The following is a 2,068-nucleotide window of genomic DNA, read 5'->3' as shown; positions in this document are numbered from 1 at the left end:
CTGGAAAAAAGCAGAAGAGACACACAACTGAGCAGAAGGGAAATTCTAAAATCGGTAGCATCCAGAATATGTGCACGAAGCCAAATCCTTAGCAATTTTCAGGTAAGCTAAATAGGAAAATGGGTAGTAGAGATTCTTTTATTAGCAAGCTATCTAATTTAATCCTGGGTTACCAACCTGTACACGCAGTTGAGAAATCCAGAGTACAACTGGCATGAGAGAAAATTCAAAGCCCAGGTAGCTTGGGATGGGCAAAATTACAGGAGTAAGCAATTCTGCCTACAATTTCCAAAACCATTTAGGCCAGAGCTATCTGAAGTCTTGATTGGGTCTACAAATCAGGCAGTTAGACTTGAAAGAGTCTAAGCTGTGAGCGCAGTAACTGTGAGAACAGTTCTGCATCAATGATGATTTGTATCCATGTTTTCACCTCCACAGAAATGGGGGCTATTACTGTAGGGAGTAGACATTTTAAATTCCATCATGGTGTGTAACCCCCTACCAGTAAGGAGCTGCAGCTATCTGTAAACACAGCCCTGTACAGACTGTCACATGACCTAAGCAAGTATTTTGATTGTTCACCAATTGAATGGCTTCCAAATGGTCAGTAGTTAGGATACTTGACAACTGGATCACAAGAACTGGATCTCGGCCAAATCAATTGCATTTTTTATGGCCAAGATAGGAAACTTCCCTGCAGCCTCTTTTATTTTAATCTTACACCAGCGCTGATACATTGCTCCCTTTCCTACAGCTAGATTGCAGCAGGAATCCAGGTTCTTGCTAAGCCTTAGCAGCTGGTGGGTTTTTTAGAGTGGAGAAGCTACCCCCAAAATTCTTCCCCATTCACCACTAGGACTGAGAGAGAGAGACACGGCATGTGGCATCCAGTCAGGAGTGACACACAAGACTGATGTCCTGGCCCGGATGGTTTTTTATTGGACATAGCGTGGGAAGCTGTCAATCTCTCTCAATCCTCCTCCACTATTCGATCTTGGGAAGGGTCACATCTGTTGTGCCCAGCACATTCCTCCCTGCCGTTTTAGTCTTGGGGGCTCCTCCACGTTTCCCAGCATCCTCTACTATTCCAGTTCTGGGCTTTCCTGACGGTGCCACACTATTGGCCGGAAATACCAGTTCCAGCAGACTCCCCTTGCCCAACAGCAGGGCTTTGGAATTCCTGTATCGAATCCTTTCTTTACTAGACCATGCAAGTAGTGGGATTTACATGGACAACTGGAATCAAAATGGAGGCAAAACATGTTTGAGTGATACCCGCAGGTGTGACCCCCAACGGACTTGTCTCCATTTTCCTTTACCTTGAGTGGCGGAACCCTTCGCACCTGTGCCCCATCCCCCGCGGCAGGAAAGGGCTGGGGCTGGGTCCGAAACGACTGCTGGAACTGGCAGCTGTCCGTGAGTCGTGGCTTTTTTTCAGGACTGACCAGCACTACTTCCTGACCCGCTGACTTTCTCTTGAGGCCCTCGGCATTGACATCCACCTGTTCCATCGCGGCAGGCTCCTCTTTAGGGGTCTCCTGGCGAGTAGCTCGACTCGCCGCACTTTCTGCTGGCTCAGGGCTCCTTGGTTTGCTTGGGGCCATGGCTGAGGGGCTTGTGGTTTCCGTTCCTGACAGATCTCTGGATGCAGCGGGCTGCCGTCCTTCTTCTGGCTTCTGACCAGAGGTATCTCGTGGCTTTTCTTGTATGGATTCCTCAGGCCCCTGCAGTACTCCAGAGAGCGTTTGGTCAGTAAGTTCCAGTGCTGAGCAATTTACAGACGCTACCGTTTTGCCTGTTTGGGGAGGCACAAATTCTCTTTCCTCTCCTTTCTTCACTGCTGGCGGAGGCACCTGCACGGCTTGTGCTTTCGACTCGGACACGGATGTTATCTCCTCTTTCCTGGGCAGCGCCTTGGAAACTAGCGTGCGATTCCTCTGTTCACCGGGGGGATTCCCGGCCTGCGTGTCAGCAGTGCTACTGGAGGCTGTCAGTCTCCTGGACTCTTCTGGACTCATTCCGGAACTAAGAAAAAAGAAACATTATGTTTCAGAAAACTTGCCTGAAA

At 49.0% G+C, this 2,068-nt stretch overlaps 1 protein-coding gene across 7 annotated transcripts in view; it reads right to left on the bottom strand.

Moving 5' to 3' along the window:
* The window catches only part of ASXL2 (ASXL transcriptional regulator 2), a 191,505-nt gene that overhangs the window by 10,425 nt on the left and 179,012 nt on the right, over positions 1-2,068 (bottom strand). For all 7 annotated transcript variants that reach the window (XM_075923201.1, XM_075923198.1, XM_075923200.1 and 4 more), the window contains one exon: positions 1,320-2,025. In XM_075923201.1, the coding sequence (XP_075779316.1) occupies positions 1,320-2,025 (706 nt within the window). The remainder of the gene's footprint in view (positions 1-1,319; positions 2,026-2,068) is intronic.

Source organism: Pelodiscus sinensis, chromosome 3 (genome assembly GCF_049634645.1).
Source record: "Pelodiscus sinensis isolate JC-2024 chromosome 3, ASM4963464v1, whole genome shotgun sequence".
Taxonomy (NCBI): domain Eukaryota; kingdom Metazoa; phylum Chordata; order Testudines; family Trionychidae; genus Pelodiscus; species Pelodiscus sinensis.
Note: the sequence above shows the minus strand (reverse complement) of the source record. Positions and strands in the feature narration are given on the sequence as shown.